We start from the raw sequence: 18082 nt of genomic DNA, 5'->3' as shown, positions 1-18082 counted from the left end.
CACTGCAATAAATATAAAATTGGCAATGTTCATATACCACAGCACAGACAATATCACCTCATTCCGTCAAGGTACCTACTTCTCGGTGAATTAAAAAGTCATCCTGAGGTCTCTGGTCAGATCTTACCAACAGTAACTTCAACTGCTTCCTGATTTATCCAGTGTTCAAGTAAAAGGTGCTTTTTTCCCTTCTCTGAGCACGCTTTGGCCTCTCTGCCTCCCATGTTTTTCTACAAACGGAATCCCCTACTGGAGATCCTTCATTACCTGCCTTCCTGACATCCTCCCACTATACAATACATATTCTCATATCTTTCAAGGCCTAGATGAACATTACATCACTTCCTTAAAATCTCAAATATTACTCCAGTTATTTCTACTTATCCCTCTTTCTTTTGGCTACACAAATCTATTATGAGTTGATTGATTCTTCTTCTACCACCCTTCCATCATTACTGCCAGGGCTTGTACTAGGATATGTAAATAAATGCCTCATTGGGCAAATACAGTAGAAATCCAGTGGCAGACTCTCTGGTTTGGATCACCATGCAGGATTCACTCGGGTTCTACTGGAAGAGGGCTGGAGGTACGGATGAATGAATACATAGTCAACTGTGACACAGTATCCAGATGGTTCTGCTATGGTTTTCTGACTGAAAATACTCTATCTCTTGCTTGTGGTTAGTACTAGGACCTGGACACTGTATTCTTTGTTTTAATCTCATGATCATTTACTTTGATATAAATTACCAAACATAATGGCATCAATGGAAACTGCTACAAAGTAGTATGTGGTCATTACTGCTGACTTGCTTTTACCCTCTCAGCTGGTCAACTGTCGAGGTCTCACCAGAATTCAAAATAAGGAATTTGTTTCTCGCAAAGAACCCCATAAAAGGATTTCTAGGTTAACATACAAAGGCTGATGGGTAGCATAGAAAAGTCAGCTTTAAGTCTAGGATAAAAATAAAAGAGGACGAGAGGCAGGAGGGCAGGGAAAGGATCACTGGGTGGCAAAAATCAATGTGAACATAGTTCAGAGGGTGCATATGTAAGATTAACATTTTTTAAAGGGAAGAAAATAAAATGTAATGGGAAACTCTAACGTTATATTCTCAGAACTTTTTTCTTTTGACCTATACAATCACCTGCTTACAGGTGACTGCAGAAAAGCCCAGGTACCACTGTAATCAAATATCATGTATGTTTACACGAAAGTAAGGTTTCTAAAATGGAGCTTACAAAGATAATGCCCCTGGTCCTCACGGGCTGCCTTGTCTGTTCTTGACCTGTTTTTCCAAGCCTACTGAAATGCAGCCTCACCATAGCCTCCGTGGACTACACCATCCTGCTGGCTCTTAAGAGTTGCCCTGTCACCATCTCAGTGTCTGATATTTACACCCTCTGGGGAGACTCCTGTTTCCTGTCAAGACTGGCTGGGGTAAATCCCAGACACTGCTTGCTGTGACTTCACCCCTTTCCTATCCCTCCTCCTGCTCCACTTCCTGTATCTGCTATTCACACTGGTGACCATCTCCTCTTCTCGTTGTTTCAAACTAGAACTTGTAGTTTTGAAGCAATTCTTAGAAAGAGCTATGCCTAACTTCCTTCAGTGATATTCTGCTGCCACTTGGTGTATCTATACTTGATGTACATAAGTGCACTGCTAAGGAACAGAGGAAACTGTGTGAATACAAGTATGGCGCAGAACTACATTAAATTGTTCTCAACAGAATTTTCCATGGCTACATAAAAAAATGAGATACAGGAACTGACCTCACTGTATTTAATAAATCAGAAATACAATTAGGGCTGCTAAACCACTCAGATTCAATTAAAAATCTAACTAGGGTAAAATGAAATTTCACAAGTAATTTATCTACACAGAATTCAAAATGCCATGATTTAATGCTAACACTACTCAGATATAATTTTTTGGTTCTGTAGAAAAACTAAAAATTCTATCTAGAGCTCATGAATATTTACAGAAAAAAAAACCAAAATTACTGTCATCATGGAATAAAAAGTCAATGTAATACAAAAGACAATTGCTTTTACTTAAAACAAAATTTAAAACAAAACCTTTACCAGGAGAGATGAATATATACATGAAAATACTTTTATAGGAAGATACTGGTTAGTAAATAATGGAGGTTTTGGTAAAGTAGACGTATTCTTGTATTATTTTGTCCTATTTTAACCTATAGATTAAATTCAGAATTCAGAATGCCAACTGAAAGATGAATAAATTACTCCTCTTAATATGCAGTATTTTTTCAAAAGTACTTTAAAAATACAAATAAAAAATACAAAGGTATTTTCATGTATCTATCCAATTTAAGCCAAAAGGCTTAGTTACAGTCCCTGCTTCACAGATCAGAGTAGTCGACAAGCCACAGAGCTAAGGTAGAGCCATGCCAGTCTATTCTCTCTTCTCTCCACTCTGAGAAATCATCCTTTCTGCATGCTTCTGTAAATATCCCCTATACTGCTAATTTCATAATTCTCATTGTAACCTCCCAACTCCCGCACAAAACCCATCCCTGGCTCTTAACTGCTTACAGGGCCCCCTATTTGGTTGCTCACTAGTCAAAGATACTCAACAAGAGACAGATCCCCTAAACTAGCCACTTTTTCCTATTCATTTGTGTTAATAAAACTCCATCCTTCTTCTATCATCCAAGATCTAAAACATTTGACAATTAGATCTGAAATGTGTATCTTTTTCTTCACTTAAACCGAGTCATAGCACCCAACTCTCCAAATAATAAAGCAAATGAAGCAGAAAATACTCTCTGCCTTCACCCGTAGTGGTAGGCCATCATTCCAAAGAGCCACAACAGAAACCCAGACAAATCTTTGATTTTCTCATGATCCCCTCAGACCAATCACATGCTTATAAATTCTTTCTTGTGTTTCTAGAATTCACCCACTTCTCTGTATTCTCACTTGGTGCAGGCCAGGGTCATCTCTCCTGGAGATTATTGAAGAGCATTCTAAATGGGTGACCTGTCTGCAATCTGCTAAACTACCACCAGAGTAATACTTGTACAATGCCTAACCCTGTTTAAAATCACTCCATGACTCCCCACTGCTTGCACAATAGTGCAAACTATTCAACCTGCTTTTATAATTCCCAACCCTACTTTTCCAGTTCAGTACAAGTAGACTAATTTCCTACTAATTCCCTGAAGAATCATGTTCTTGCCTACGTCCATTCTTTCACACATGATGTCACTTCTGCAGGAAACACTTGCCTAATGCCTATTTCAGGCTCAGCCTCGGAATTGTTCCCTTTGAAAGACATCTCTGGCTCACCAAACCTAGACCAAATGCCGTCATAGCTGCCTCCTGGGAACTTCTCTGATTATAGCCCTAAAGGTATGCTTTAACTGTCCAGTTATTTATCCTGTTCGAGATAAACTGTATAATGGGTTTGCTTCTTTCCTAATATCTGGAATAAAACTGGTAAAATGCCATCTTGGGGGAACTGAGAAAATAGTCACTCAAATAATCTTCTGTGTTCTGTGGTCTCAATGAGGAACCCGGTTGAGAAAGACTATCATCAGTTCTGTCAAAGTAGAGACTTCTACCTATCCTGTTCATTCTTATTTCTGTCTGTATAGAAGCTGGAACTGTAAATACTCATAAATACTTCATTATACGAGTTTACTACAGCCACTGGCACCTCTGACTGACCTAGCTGAGGGTTATTACTGTACCCCTTCATGAAGGAGTATTTAGCACATTCCTAGACATACACTACTCACTCAAGTTCTGGGTTGATTTGGGATAAAAGAAAAATGCTATAGCCACCTAACATTTATGGACCACTTATTATATATCAATCACCAACAGTTCAATAAACTTTACGTAGACCATTCTTCTTTCTTTAGAACCAATTACCACTATATTCAACCATGTGTCTGCCTTCTCCACCAGATTTTAATCCGTAACATCTTTCCACCCTGAAAAACCACAACAATGTTTGGCATATAGTATAGGCACTCAGTCAAGGTTTGTGGAATACATGAAAAAAAAAATATTATCAGTAGGGATGACTGAACAATCTTTTTTTTTTTTTTTAATTTTATTTATTTATGATAGTCACACACAGAGAGAGAGAGAGAGAGAGAGAGAGAGGCAGAGACATAGGCAGAGGGAGAAGCAGGCTCCATGTACCAGGAGCCTGACGTGGGATTCGATCCCAGGTCTCCAGGATCACGCCCTGGGCCAAAGGCAGGCGCCAAACCGCTGCGCCACCCAGGGATCCCTGAACAATCTTTATGTACATAAAAGAGCAGTGTTACCTATTCAAATTATTTAATTTCCACTTCATTATTCTCATTTGCAAACAAAGATAATGCTACCTTCTTCACCAAACTATTTTAAGGATTAAATGAGAAAATGAATGTAAGTACTTATCTCAGTGACTGGCACAGAGTCAGTGCATACTAAATGGCTGCTAATATTTTAATAATGACAAGTATATGCATGATATACAACAAACCAAATACGTTTTGCTTTTTCTTTTGATATATCCTTAAATCCCGTATTTTTTTAAATGACTATCTGATGGTTACACAGCAAAAGGAAATTTTAATAACCAATTGATTATACTATAAAGTATCACTGCATCTTTGGACTCTTTAATTTTTTTTTAATATTTTATTTATTCATGAGACACAGAGAGAGAGAGAGAGAGACAGAGAGGCAGAGACACAGGCAGAGGGAGAAGCAGGCTCCATGCAGGGAGCCCGACACGGGACTTGATCTGAGTCGCCAGGATCACACCCTGGCCAAAGGTGGCGCTAAACCACTGAGCCACCTGGGCTGCCCCCCCTTGGACTCTTTCTGCATTAAGCAGGATGGATATGCCACAGACTGGTTGTAAACTACCGAAATTTTTATAAATCAGAAAAATCTAAAAGAAAAAGAAAAAGAAAAATCTTATTCAGGGATGCCTGAATGGCTCAGTGGTTGAGCAGCTGCCTTTGGCTCAAGGCGTGATCCTGGGGTTTGGGGATCAGGTCCCACATCAGGCTACCTGCAGGGAGTCTGCTTCTCCCTCTGCCTATGTGTCTGCTTCTCTCTCTCTCTCTAGTCTCTCATGAATAAATAAAACCTTTAAAAAGAAAAAAGTCTTACTCATAGTGAGGGATTTCTATGCAGTTATATAATTAAATATATACTGAAATATTCAGAATTCTTCCAGTCAATGATAAAGAGGCATTAAGAATGGGAATACCATTCTCCATTAAAGGGAGAGCACACCATCTGTTACAAAAATAAAAAGTACCATAATTTTCATTAAAAATTGTTACTTGTTAAGGGTCCAATCTGTTAAAGAGTTAAAGGAACAGGGTAAAAGGAAACAAGGGTGAAAATACACTATGGCTACTGGGAAGGTAAAGGGAACTAATCACTGAACTTATAACTACATAAAATATATGGGCTACTGGCTCCATTTCTAAAAGGCAAATTTTATTAAGCTATTTTCCTAGAGGACAGGTGAGGGAAGGGCATGTCAAACTGACACTTGGATTTATTTACCTTTGTGCTTGTGCCTGGGTTTATGAGGCTTTTTGCCTGAAGGAAAGAGAGCTAAATCCAAATTATAAGAATGAAATATTTTTAAGGTTTTTTTTTAAAAAAAAAGTTTTAAATTACAAAACTGTACTACTGTTTTGTTCTTAGCACTTTAAGTCCCCAAGGAACTCATGAGGTATAGAATCTTTCATATAATAGAATGTCAAATAAAATGCAAAAGCATCCATTAATGTCTCAGGGGATTATCAACTATCATTGTAATAAACATGTATGTTTTAAATACACGTTATAAAAAAAGCTATTTACAAAGGTTGTGCTATTTTTAGTGACTAATCCAGAAAACTACCTAACTCAAATCAAACAGTTCCCATATAGAACAGAGAGGTCCCCAAAGCAAGAACTAGGTTTTCTACCAAATTTAATACTTATAATACTAATACTTGACCATCAAATGACAATGAAGACATAGGACAGAGATACTCCGATTTTAGTTGTTAACAATGAATGCAAGACACCATGCAGTTTTGCCTTAAAAACAACAGAATTATTTGAGGCAATGAAAAGAAAGGAAAGAAATACATGGTGCACAGAGGAGAACGTATTCTTAACTTAAAAGGTCTGCAGGCCTTTTACAGATTACACAGTACTCTTTCAAGACAGGAGCTACCTGACTCATTCAGCACAGCAGTCACAAAATCATTAAACAATTTACACACGTTTCCATAAGGCAAACACAATACAGGTTAATGAAGAAAGATTTCCATGGGCTTCTCTGTTTGAAGTACAAGAATATATTAAGTATAAAACTATCACTTAAGGAAGGACTCAATTTGTTCATGATAAAATTGTATGTATTTAAAGTGATTTACTAAAGGTTTTTCAGGGCAAAATTTTAAAGTGAAAAAGCTCTTAAGCAATTGATAAACTGTGGTCAAGTAAGCATAAACAATGAATCTTCATTGCTAACTGGGTTAATGGGAAAATTCCCAAAATATAATCACCAGAGTTAGAGTTCCAATTACCCTCCTCTTACCTGTTACTTGTGGTACATATGGTACTGACAATCTCTCAACACTATAGCCGCTTCCACCTAGTGATTCTGCAATCTTGTTGGTCAAAAAGTATAAATTTTTGTCATGCTTCTCTAAAGATTTTGGAAGCCTGTCAGGTTGATCAAAACAAAGTCATTCAGTATTATTTAAATCACTGAGCAAAAATAAGTTAACACAAGCATGCTAGATCAAAGCCTAAATATAAATATAAACACATCTTAAAACTGTAATTAGTAACAGAAAAATCAGCGTATTTTTGGTGACCAATCTGACTATAAAAACACATGGTACGGGTCCCATATGTTAAGCATTCTGCTGTGATTTCTTCTCCAGTAACATTCCAATGGAGAAGTCAATCTTAATTATTCTGTGGGCATTCACACATTAAATGATGAAGAGGACTAAATTCAGCTTTAACCTTCATGCTAATTAAAACTGAGACAAGAAAATCAAACTGCAGTTCAGTGATTGCTAATGAGACACATATCAGCCAGTGAAGTGACAGGAAGCACCTGACCAATCACATAAAGATCTACTTTCTTCTCAATCCATCTGATACTATCTTATGCTGATGCTCTCAATACTACACTGCTTTTACAGTCCCAAGATCTGAATAAAGTATTGTTCACATATATGTTCTTATTTGAAGAGCAAAGTAGAATGTAGGGTATAATACAGATTTTCCTTAGTATATTCTCTGTCCCACAATTTTGAGTACTGCTAGCTATTATTGAAAGTCTTCAAGAGGATATTATATTCTCTTAAAGAAATGCTTATTTATATATGAGAACATGCTACATTTAAGAATTATATCTCCATACTAAAAAAAGATAAATTTTTTCATCAAAGATCAATTCTGTGTGTGGATGAGTCTACACAAGAACTTTTATAGCAAAGAAAGAAGTCAGATACATTAAATGACAGAAATACTTAATATATGAAAATAATCTAACAACAGTTTACTCCTTTATAATCATCACTGATGGTTTCTCAAGTCAGTGTTCCTTCCTTAAAATGTAAAGCATTAACATACATGCACTTATCTCTGAAAATATGCTCTGGTAGAAAATAAGGGGCTTCCATAGTTCGAATCTCAATGACCTGAAACATATCCAAAAAAACAAAACAAAACAAATCAATAACCTTATTCCTTAGGACCTGGCTCTGAAAATTTGGAAAACCAAAAACGGAGAAATTAAACATTTTTAAAAATACCAGCACTTTATTTTGGAATTTAAGCTATGTTTAGAGCCCATATGCAGAGTTCATTTTATTTACACATTTATTATTTTAAAAATTCAGAAGGTAACAAAATTGTGACAATAAAATAGTACATATAGTAAAAAACAATGATGTGTTATATTTGATTGAACCTACTACCAAAGGATAAAGAACATGTAATTTTCTTGAGTGCCACTATGCTGGAAAGTCCTTGGCAGAGTCAAAGGCCATTGATACCCTTACCCTCTGGAGCCACCTTCTGCAGTGCATGTGTGAGATCTCAAGGCACTTCTGAGGTGGGACTCCAACTCACTGTGAGCAACCAGAGGGGGCACTCTGCTTCTGTAATATGTGTATCTCCAAGGGCAGCTGTCAAATGAACAAACGAGTTTTTTTTCTTAGAATGCACTAAAGCCTCCATTTTACCATGGACTGGGAGATGTGCTTCCAATTTCAGAAAAATGAGGCTCTCCTTGACTAGTATCCTTAAACAACAAAGATCAAGTGGACTTTCTCTGTCACATAAATTAGGAACTCTGAAATGCATATTAAATTGTGCAGGTAGCCATTTCATGAGTTACTGCTGAAAAACTGCACGAGACAAATTTCTAATAAAATGTTTTCTTCAATAATTCAACCTTTGAGATTCGGCTTGAGTAGACTGGTTTAAAACAGTGACTAAAATAGTATAAAACAATATAACTAGAAATGATATAGATACTAAGATTCATGATGGCTTAAAAGGAAAACAATTATGTAAGAATGTACATGACATTCTAGAAGAAAACCACGCATTCTACTTGACCACTATCCAAAAAAATTCTAATAAAGCAGCAGGCCTCAAAGAAAATATAAACACTAGCTGTAGTTTTAGTTTCAATTAAGCCACTACTGAAAAGGTGATGCATACTTTTATAGCATTACCTTTATAATTTGACATATAATCATCAAAATTAACAATAATCAGCAGTGGAAGAAAATCAGCCATTTTTATATAAAAATCAAGATGAAGGACCTTTCCAAACATCTTACCTTGCTAACATGCTGGCAAAATGCAGGGACAGCTATCATCTGACTCACAAAGTTGAGGTATGCCGCAACCAGTGCCATGATCCCACAGCGATGGAACATGGGCAAATTATCCTCATTGATAATCGCACTATCCTTTAATAAAAAACAAACGCAGCTAACAGATCAAGGTCTTATGCTCCATTAGTGTTTTCTCTATAGTTATACAGAAAAAAATGCAGGTTGTTTGGAGTGCTAATAAAAATGTTACCTTTTAAGAAGTTATTTTTTAGAGAATTCTGGAAGGAGAATAAATGCCCATTTACAGGAGAGTTCAATCTCTCAAATTGCTTTCTTAGGAGTCTTCCAGGGGGTGGAGGAGGGGTACACAAATACACACATATATCTTACATTAAAATATATATTCGACACATATTCCTATTGCACGCTGTCCTTTACACACTCCAGTGAGACAGCTACATAAGTAATGCCTGTGTAATGACTTCTTCCCCACTAGACTGAGAGTATGGGCAGAGGGGCCATGATGCCTCCTCTTCACAGTATTCCCAAGGCTCTGAGCAAATCTGGCACACAGCTGATGTTCATTCAATCTTTGTTAAAAGAATGCATATGAGCACAACCTGGAGAATTATCAATTTAAAACTACACACCTCCTTTTAAAATTCATGTCCTTGGATTTAGGCAACACCACTTTAAAGATGGTGTCTTGTTCATAGAAAAAAAATTTTTTTTCTTCATTGTAAGAGTATGAAAGCATACCTGTAAAGCAATGGCCAATCGAATGAGATCAATAACTACTTCTTCATTGGCTAATTCAATAGTTATAAGAGCAAGAGAAGTATAAAGTAGCTCATAGTTTTTCTGAACATTGTCCTCCTCTTTACAGCCCAAATATATGTGCCGATAGAGCTGCTGCCCATTCTGAAAAGGGAAGTGACAGAGGAAAAAGATAATTTCGCTTAAAAGTACTATAGATTTCATAGGCACATAACAAAGTAGTTCTTATTACAGGACTTAACATGGAAGAGAAACTTAAGCTAATTAATCAGATGGTCAAATTGTATTACAATTATCAACATCAACAAATATGCTAATATACAACTATAAACTAAGGTAAGAGTTGAAGCATGAACCAGAAATTAAAATAGCAACTAAGAAAGAGTTCCAGTGTAAACAATGAAATGCTTTTAGAGCTAATTTGAAAAGATAAAAGCAAATTATAGACTGATTCGGGAAAAGGCTGAAAGGGCTGCCAGAGTTATGGGAAATACTTCTGCAATACAGCCTAGGCAATGATTAAAAAAATAATAAATTTGGCTAAGGAGAAAAGTACTTAACACTTTCTTGCCTTTGGAGGCAATCTCCTATGAGGTGGGTTAGGAGCTGTCCAAGGAAGAGCATCTGCAGGTTCTGCTACACTTTGGTGTGGAGTGTGTAAGTGTATACACTTATTAGTGTATTAGTGTATAAGCCTAAAGCCTTATACAAGGGAGAGGTTACAGAAACATTCCAGGGACTGCAAAAGGTTTCCCCCTAAACCAAACTAATCTAAATATGCTAATACAGAACAGAAAATTTTTTCCTATCTTAAAGCATTCCTAGGTAGGTCCAACTGCTAAATGAGAGCTAACAGAAATAAGAGTGTGCTCCCCACTTAAAGTCACTATGACTTTCTGTGGTTAATTACTATGTGGTAATTAACTCAACTTGCTGCATTGGTTCTCAACACTAATTGTAAGCTACAATCACTGAGAAATTGGAATGACCACCATGCTTCTACCCTCGCCACTGTCCCCAATATGATTTAGCTGGTTAGCAGTGAAGCCCAGGTATTTTTAAAGCACAAATATCCCTAGGTGATTCTAATATGCAGACTATTCACTCATAAGTGGAGTGACTTTAGCTTAACACTTAAAGTCCATAAGTGGACTTTAGCTTAACACTCCAGCCCGTTTCTCAGCAGGTTCATCTGATGTTCACTTTAAAGAAAGCGAACTAAACAAGACCAACAGTCTTCTGAATCCAGGATCTGCTTCTTTCAAATAGTTCTATACTTGGGTCTGTAACAATGGTCTATGTATTGGGCCCTCTCCAACCCTATGCTTGAATCCTGGGATTCCGAAATAATAACATTAAAGCTTGCACATAGGAGAGTTTAGATGTTAGGTTCCTTTAATTCAAGTAGATTTTGTACCTGTTACCTACCCATCGTATTAGATAGCATTACCGAATACCTAGTTATTAGATAACATTAAAATCTAACATTATGTACTAAATTAATAGTGTAAATCAGTGTGATGACTTCACAAGGTGGTTTGACATTGTCCAATAAATCTGAAGAACCTGGGACACTTGGATGGCTTAGCGGCTGGGTGTCTGCCTTTGGCTCAGGGCCTGATCCCAGATTCACGGGATCGAGTGCCACATTGGGCTCCTTGCACAGTGCCTGCTTCTCCTCCCTCTGCCTGTGTCTCTGCCTCTCTTTCTGTGTCTCTCATGAGTGGATAAATAAAATCTTAAAAAAAAAAAAATCTGAAGAACCTATTATTCAACAAAGCCTCTCCTATAGGCCTTAGAGAAACAAGAGTTACATGTGGTATACTACATGGACAAGAACATTCATAGCAGCCCTTTCTGTAACAACCCCAAACCAGAAACAATTCAAATGTCCTCAGCGGGAAAACAGATAACTTGTGGTATATTCGTGTTATGCAATACTATACAGCTACACAGATGAATGAATTTTACTAAAATAGAGCTAAATGAAAGAAAACATAAAAGAATATGCATCATATGGTTCCTTTCACACAAAATGCAAAAAACTAACAAAGCTACACTGTATTGTTTAGGAATCTATAGGTGGACAATTAGGTGGCAAACTGTAAAGAAAACAAAGCAAGGAGTCTATTTTCATAAAAGAACAGGGTTTACTACCTGCTGTGAAAGACATGGAGCAGTGGACAAGCCGGGCATGTGGGGGCCTACACTGTTGGTTCACTTCAGAATAATTAAATAATGCCCATACACTTTGTATTTCATAACAACTGGTACTTTTTTTGCAAAGTAATTCCCTGAATTGCTCTTTCAGCTGGTTAACAAGAACCCTTTCACATGGTGAATTCTGTTAGGATCACAACTTTCAGAGAGTAGCCCTGCCATATGAGACACCAGATACTGAGTAGCAACAGCTTTTCCTTGTACCTAGAAGTACAGTTCATTAGGAAGTAAGAGGTAAAGGAGCACCTCCCAGTGTAAACTGTAAGGGCTTCCTGCCCCAGGCCAGTTTTTCAAACACAGACCCAATGCCTAATATGTCCCTAAAACATTCTGATGGAGTGGTTTTAGGCTGGGTAGTAATATCCAAAGGGCAGTCCATCATCCCCCGACTACAGAACTCCAATTTTTTTTTCTTTAGGTCTTTGTTGAAATTTCCATAAGGTGCCAGTTAAAGTTGCCTAAGAAAACCAAACAGCATTTTGACTGACAGGATAAATTGGAAGGTAAATGAAAAAGGGTGTCCAACAGTAAAAATAAAATTTGATTTAAAAAAATGAACAGATTGCACCAAAAGAAAAATATACTAAAAAGAAGTGTTATATACCAACAGTAACAAATGCTTAACCAGTTATTTTAAATTATAAAATCGAAGGATAACTAATTCAGGGAACAACTTCAAAATTTCAAGTCTAATCTTTTGGTTCAACTGGAACCTTTCAAAATTAGTTGGCTAGCAAATTAAGGAAAAAGAAGGATTATTTCTATCACTGTCATACCAGATAAAATAAAATGAATATAGTCCCCAAATTCTCCTTAATGTCATTATATAAAGTCAAAGCCTAAATGTTAGTGAGTTTTCAAAATCCATTCTATTACTCATGATTAAAAGTTCTTCCGTTATGAGAAACAACTTCTTTCATTAACTGGATAAATAAGGAAATATTGAAAAAGCAGAAGTTGGAAAGAGCTAATGCCTCTGGCCCTATTTATTAGCTACTGTTTTCATACACAATATAGCCAACTTTAAAGAATTATTTTACTTACATTAATTCAGTAACTGTTATTTTATAATTCAATTTTCAAATAAATTTCCTAAACTGTAGGGACATTAACTTGAAACACACAAATCAATAGTAATAGAGCAAAATAAAAGATACTGACAGGGACAAAGCATGGTTTAGAAATGAGCCAAAGAACATGGATTATAGATATCTGCACCTATCTTCCTATAGGGCTCTCTGCTTGTTGTTCCCTGCACCTCTAAAGACCCAGGCTCACTTATCTACCAAGACTGGGATTATCATGAGGCCAGTTGGCAAGTGTGTCATAGATACTGCTGTGCATCTCAAAGTTGAGCTCGGAATCTGGCAAATAGGGACACCTTGGTGGCTCAATGGTTGAGGCTTTGGCTCAGGGCGTGATCCCAGTTTGGGGATCGAGTCCCACATCAGGCTCTGTATGAGGATCCTGCTTCTCCCTCTGCCTATGTCTCTGTCTCTCTCTCTGTGTCTCTCACAAATAAATAAAATCTTAAAAAAAAAAAAAAAAAGAATCTGGCAAATACTAAGTGCTTAAGCTTTGAATGAAGAATATGCAGAAAGATTATACAATATGCTAAATAACTTTAGGTGTTGTGATTTTCTAAATTCAGCTACTTGCCAACAGACATATCAAATTCAACTGACCATAATGGTAATCTAGGTACATATTACTTTTAAGGGCAGAGATCTGCCTATCTGATCTTTATATCCCAAATAATGCACAGAACAAAGCCAAATACACTGTAAAAAAACATAAAACACTCATTATATTTATTTATTCACTGGTGATAAGTATTTTCAAAAACATGAAGCCATTAAAAGTGGAATCAGTGTGTGTGCCTAGGGTGGAGAAGAGTGCAGACAGAAATTACAGGAAAACATTTTACTCAAAGCAAGAATTTAGAACTATTGCAGCATCCACCAATGCTTAAACACAGGCCGGAAGAGACACCATCAAGAATGTTATGGTAATATGGAAAGCTAAAGATGGTAGCTTGAGATTTCCAACTCCAAAATCCAATGGCTTCTTTTCAAGGTCACAGATCAATATAAAACTAACAATTCAAACAGCTATAACTTCTATCATGCATTATTTTTAAGAAAATAATCTTACCTTTTTCATGAAACTTGTGTCTTGTCTACAAATTTTTTCTCTTTTTATCTTTAGGTCAGCTACATCTGGTATTATTCTAGAGACAATATATAATTTTTAATGAACAATACATTTAGTACATATCATGTCTTCTTAGGCAAATTATAATTATACTTAGGAATTTGAACTATTTATATTTAACACATTTCAATGAGCATTTGAAGTAATCCTATATGTAATGATACTATTGAATTACCAGATAAGTAGGGGAATTTCATAAATTCATCTTGACTCCTTGTCATTCCTAAGTTTAAAGCAAAACCAAAATAAAATTCATGTAACTAGTGACTACTAGATGAGATCTCTGAAAGTACATTAAAAGACCTTTGAACATATTAACCAAAATATAATAATTAAATTGTCTCAATACCAATTAAATGAAACTTTGAATAAAACTTAAAAATCTGAGGGATGCCTGGGTGGCTCAGTGGTTGAGCATCTGCCTCCTCCAGCTCAGGCCATGGACTCTGGGATCCAGTACTACATTGGGCTCCAGTACTACATTGGGCCTGCTTCTTCCTCTGCCTATGTCTCTGCCTCTCTCTTTGTGTCTCTCACGAACAAATAAATAAAATCTTTAAAAAAAAACTAAAAATCTGAAATTTAAAAAATCATAATACTTGAATATATTAATGTGGGAATTTAAAAAACATTATCATTAAGCCTATTTCAAAATGGCCCAATACCTGATCCCTCGAAGTTTTGCCCTATTGTCATGGCGATCCATGAGATTATGCATTACTTCCAAGACTAACTGTCTCAGTTCATAGTCTTCCATGAGGGATGGTGATAACAAAGGATCCAGAAAAGATCCAGGCAGTGCAGTAACAATTGTTTTTGCTTTGTATCCAGAGGTTACCTGATTATTGGGAAGAAAAACAGAAACAAAAAACCTTTGTCATGAGTCCTTCGGTAAAATTTTTTAAACTGTTTTATAAAATCCATAAATTTAGGGAAACAGCAAGTATGAACATAGTCTGAATGAAAAACAAAAAGGATATTTATAAGGTAATGAGGATTTTGGGGTGCCTGGGTAACATAGGTGTCGGACTCCTGGTTTCTGCTCAGGTCATGATCTCAGGGTCATGTGATCAAGCTCCATGCTCAGCATGGAATCTGATTAAGAAAGAGTCTCTTCTTCCTCTCCTGCCCCCTCCCACTGTGCTCTCTCTCTAAAATAAATGGATCTTAAAAAAAAGTAATGAGGACTTTAGTGACTTTATAAAAACATCATAATAAGAATAATAAAATTAATAAAAGCACATATTTACCATGTGCCAAACACAAGTCTAAGCACTGTATGAGTATTAATTTCCTCTTCACCACATCTCTATGACAGAGGCATCGATATGTATCCCCATTTTGTAACAGAAAACAGGCTCAGAATGGTCAAGAATCTGTGAGATGGTAGTCAGTACTAAGTGGATACAAGGTATTATTAGGTAGCAAATAGTACAGGTATGAATGGTAATTTTAAATTGTCAAATTATTCTTTTATTTTAAAATAAGCAGTTTAGGTTAACAGGAATACATTTTTATTTTGGAAAGATGTATTTTATTACTTGATTTGACATTTCTGAACGTATGCCTATCTTCTGAATTTAAAGCTTTTAAAGAGCACATACTGAATGCTCTTTAAAATGCTATGAAACATTTTAACTATACCATACAGACATCCATTCAGGTGACTCTGGTACAATTAGGATTAGAGACAAGATGATTTACTCAGGGTATTTGTTTAATTAAAAGGCTTAGAAACAAAGAAATTTCAGGTGGGAAGTCTCTATTTATATTCAGGATTACAAATGATTATGAGCATTTGTATTTGGGCACTTATTACAGGATGGAGGTGATTTTACAAATGGGCAAGGAATTTGGTAGGACAACTGTTGCTCGCCTAGAAGAATTAAAAACATATTCAAGTCTCACACCACATACAAAAATAAACTTCAAATACCTAGCTATGGGAAGTCAAATTTTAAAAACTTCTGTTAAAAAAAATAAACAAAATGTGTTCATATTTTAAGAGTAGGCAAAAGTTCTTAAACAAGATACAAATAAAAAAGCACAAAACACATACAAAAGGATTGACAGATCTGGCTATATTAGATTTAAAACTTCTATATGGCAAGTACCATAACCAGAGTTAAAAATGAAACACAAGAGATATTTCTGTACAAATCCCTAGCAATAAAATATTTATTTAAAAAAAGGGATCAGGACACCTGGGTGGCTCAGCGGTTGAGCGTCTGCCTTTGGCTCAGGGTGTGGTCCCAGGGTCCTGGGATTGAGTTCCATATCAGGCTCCCTGCAGGGAGCTTGCTTCTCCTTCTGCCTGTGTCTCTGCCTCTCTCTCTGTGTCTCATGAATAAATAAAATCTTTAAAAAAAGCGGGGAGGGATCATGTAAAGATTTCCTAAAACAAATTTAAAAGATAAAGATTTGGAAAGGGGGGAATCCCTGGGTGGCTCAGCGGTTTGGCGCCTGCCTTTGGCCCAGGGCGCGATCCTGGAGTCCGGGGATCGAGTCCCGCATCAGGCTCCTGGCATGGAGCCTGCTTTCTGTGTCTCTGCCTCTGTCTATCATGAATAAATAAATAAAATCTTAAAAAAAAAAAAAAAAAAAAGATTTGGAAAGGACACACATTCCAAATAATCAGCTCCTACTTTGTTCTTGGCATTATACTAGATAGAGTTAAATCAAAGATGAAAATAAGGGGCACACAGGGCTCAGTTGGTTAAGCATCTGCCTTCCGTTCAAGTCATGATCCCAGGGTCCTGGAATAGTGCCCCACATGGGGGTGGGGTGGTGTTCCTGCTCAGCAGGGAGCCTGCTTCTCTGTCTCCTTTTGACCCTCTGACTCATGCTCTTGCTCTCTCTCTCAAATGAATTAAAAAATCTTTTTAAAAAAGATGAAAATAATCATAACTAGAGGTCATCACATTTTAAATATGCTGTTACTTTTTAGCTCTTCATAGTTGAATTATTTTCCAAATGAGAAATCATTATTTGGTGAGTATATGAAGAAAATAGCATGATTTGTACAAAGAACGTGGTTTCACATCCAAGTTCTAGTCTTCAGCTTATTGTCCTTGGAGAACCTCTTTCACTCCTCCTACTCCAAGTCAATGAGCCCAGGCATCTTCGTGTGTATAAAAACACAATACTTGCTATCTTCTGTATGTTTTATCATTATGAAGATAAATAAGATGACAGGAGATGTGAGGAATAAACAGTAATACAATAAAAATTTAAGTATATAAGCCATAGGAAAAAACTAACCATAAGCAGTATTTTATAATATAAGAGAAAAGTGGATAATGTGAAGCTATTTTTTCAACCTCTTCAACGATGTTAAGTGTATTCTTCACTTATTTTAAAGGCCTTACCATAAGTAAAGATCTCAGCAACATTATCTGAATCCGCCTGGTTCCCAAATCCCTAAGATACACAAAATACTGGTATTATCTTATTAGTAGTAATTCAAATTGACATTATTTCATTTACTTATATTACCTAATTTTAAAACTCTATTCATTTTGATTAAATACATTGTTTCCAAACCAGCTAAAGTCATGACTCACTTTATACTCATCAATTTCATATGAATTAAAGAGTTCTATGTAGAAAACAAAAAATTCAGACAAAAAATTAAAAAGCTATTGGCTCTCAAAACAGTACAAATGATGTGAAAATTCAATAATTCAATCGATTACATGAACACACAATGAAACAACCCCAATTAAAAGACACTGCAAATTTGAGAATATACTTACCATGAATATAAATGGCAAACATAATATCTATTTAACATGTATCAATAAGCAGTTACGAACAGATAATTTTTAAAAAGCTAACAAATGGAAAAAGGTTATCTAATTAGTGGTCAAAGAAATATAAATTAAATAAGACTATCATTTCTTTATTAAATTAAAAACTCACAAATATCTCCAAACTAAAGCTTTAGCATGTTGTAAAATCAAATCAAACTATAAAATGAAGCCAAAAAATATGATCTTTAAAAATCACTTTCAGTTCTA

At 36.0% G+C, this 18082-nt stretch overlaps 1 protein-coding gene across 6 annotated transcripts in view; it reads right to left on the bottom strand.

The window, feature by feature from the left end:
* Nucleotides 1–18082, bottom strand: part of EFR3A (EFR3 homolog A) — a 105528-nt gene that overhangs the window by 20315 nt on the left and 67131 nt on the right. For all 6 annotated transcript variants that reach the window (XR_012006838.1, XR_012006839.1, XM_072774523.1 and 3 more), the window contains 7 exons: nucleotides 17432–17483; nucleotides 14729–14901; nucleotides 14004–14079; nucleotides 9612–9773; nucleotides 8856–8987; nucleotides 7636–7703; nucleotides 6584–6711 (listed from right to left, as the gene is read on the bottom strand). Coding sequence is in view for 4 of the 6 variants with exons in the window: in XM_072774523.1 (XP_072630624.1) it covers nucleotides 6584–6711; nucleotides 7636–7703; nucleotides 8856–8987; nucleotides 9612–9773; nucleotides 14004–14079; nucleotides 14729–14901; nucleotides 17432–17483 (791 nt within the window). In the remaining 2 variants the exon portion in view is untranslated. The remainder of the gene's footprint in view (nucleotides 1–6583; nucleotides 6712–7635; nucleotides 7704–8855; nucleotides 8988–9611; nucleotides 9774–14003; nucleotides 14080–14728; nucleotides 14902–17431; nucleotides 17484–18082) is intronic.

Source organism: Canis lupus, chromosome 14, assembly GCF_048164855.1.
Source record: "Canis lupus baileyi chromosome 14, mCanLup2.hap1, whole genome shotgun sequence".
NCBI classification, from domain to species: Eukaryota; Metazoa; Chordata; class Mammalia; order Carnivora; family Canidae; genus Canis; species Canis lupus.
This window is presented reverse-complemented; position numbering and strand designations above follow the sequence as displayed.